At 74.8% G+C, this 779-nt stretch overlaps 1 protein-coding gene across 1 annotated transcript in view; it reads left to right on the top strand.

The window, feature by feature from the left end:
* The first annotated feature begins 509 nt into the window (after positions 1 to 509).
* The window catches only part of LOC106898120 (beta-1,4-galactosyltransferase 1-like), a 29,641-nt gene continuing 29,371 nt past the window's right edge, over positions 510 to 779 (top strand). The window contains exon 1 of the mRNA XM_014959211.1: positions 510 to 777. Within this exon, the coding sequence (XP_014814697.1) occupies positions 516 to 777 (262 nt within the window). The 5' untranslated portion in view covers positions 510 to 515. The remainder of the gene's footprint in view (positions 778 to 779) is intronic.

The following is a 779-nucleotide window of genomic DNA, read 5'->3' as shown; positions in this document are numbered from 1 at the left end:
GCTCCTGGCCTTTTTCGCTTTGCAGAAGATGCCTTGAAACGAGCTCCTCTGGGCTGACAGAAAACCACGGTGCCTGCCGAGCGCTGCCAAGCGGAGACTACCTACGACCCTCCGAGGGGCAGGAACCCCCAGATAGAGCCCGCGCTGCCCCGCAGCGCTTCCCCGCTGCCTCTTACGCCCTCTGCTAGAGCCGAGCCGTTTTTGCGGGATGCCACAGCCACCCGCACCAACCTGCAGCCGCCGCGACGAGGCGGTAGGAGCCGGGTACCGTGCGGGAGGAGTGGGGTGCTCGCTCCCAGGGGCCATCCCGCTCCGGTACCGGGGGAGACGCTGCTCAGCCGGATGCCGGGGCGGGATGCCGGAGGATGGGGGGGGTGGTCCCGCCGATGCTACCGGCGGCGGTGAGAGGACGTGGGCGGGGATCAGGGCCGCCCCCGCAGCGGGCGGAGCCGCCCCCGCCCTGTCCCCGTCCCCGTCCCCCCCGTCGGCGGCGCTCCCCGGGCCAGCGCAGCGGCATGATGGAGCCGTCTCTGCCCGGCACCTCGCTGCAGCGGGCCTGCCGCCTCCTCGTCGCCTTCTGCGCCCTCCACCTCTCGGCCCCCCTGCTCTACTCCCTGGCGGGCAGCGCCCTGGGGCCGCCGCCTCGCCGCCGCCGCCGGGACCCTGCCCCGACCCCTCCCCGCTGCTCGGTGAGTGCCGCCCCGTCGGGGTTTCGTGGAGGGGGTCGGGGGGCTCCCGGCCCTGTCCCGCCGCCGCCGCCCGTCCGCTCGGATGGGGGG

This window comes from Calidris pugnax, unplaced genomic scaffold (genome assembly GCF_001431845.1).
Source record: "Calidris pugnax isolate Ruff unplaced genomic scaffold, ASM143184v1 scaffold404, whole genome shotgun sequence".
Taxonomy (NCBI): Eukaryota; Metazoa; Chordata; class Aves; order Charadriiformes; family Scolopacidae; genus Calidris; species Calidris pugnax.
Note: the sequence above shows the minus strand (reverse complement) of the source record. Positions and strands in the feature narration are given on the sequence as shown.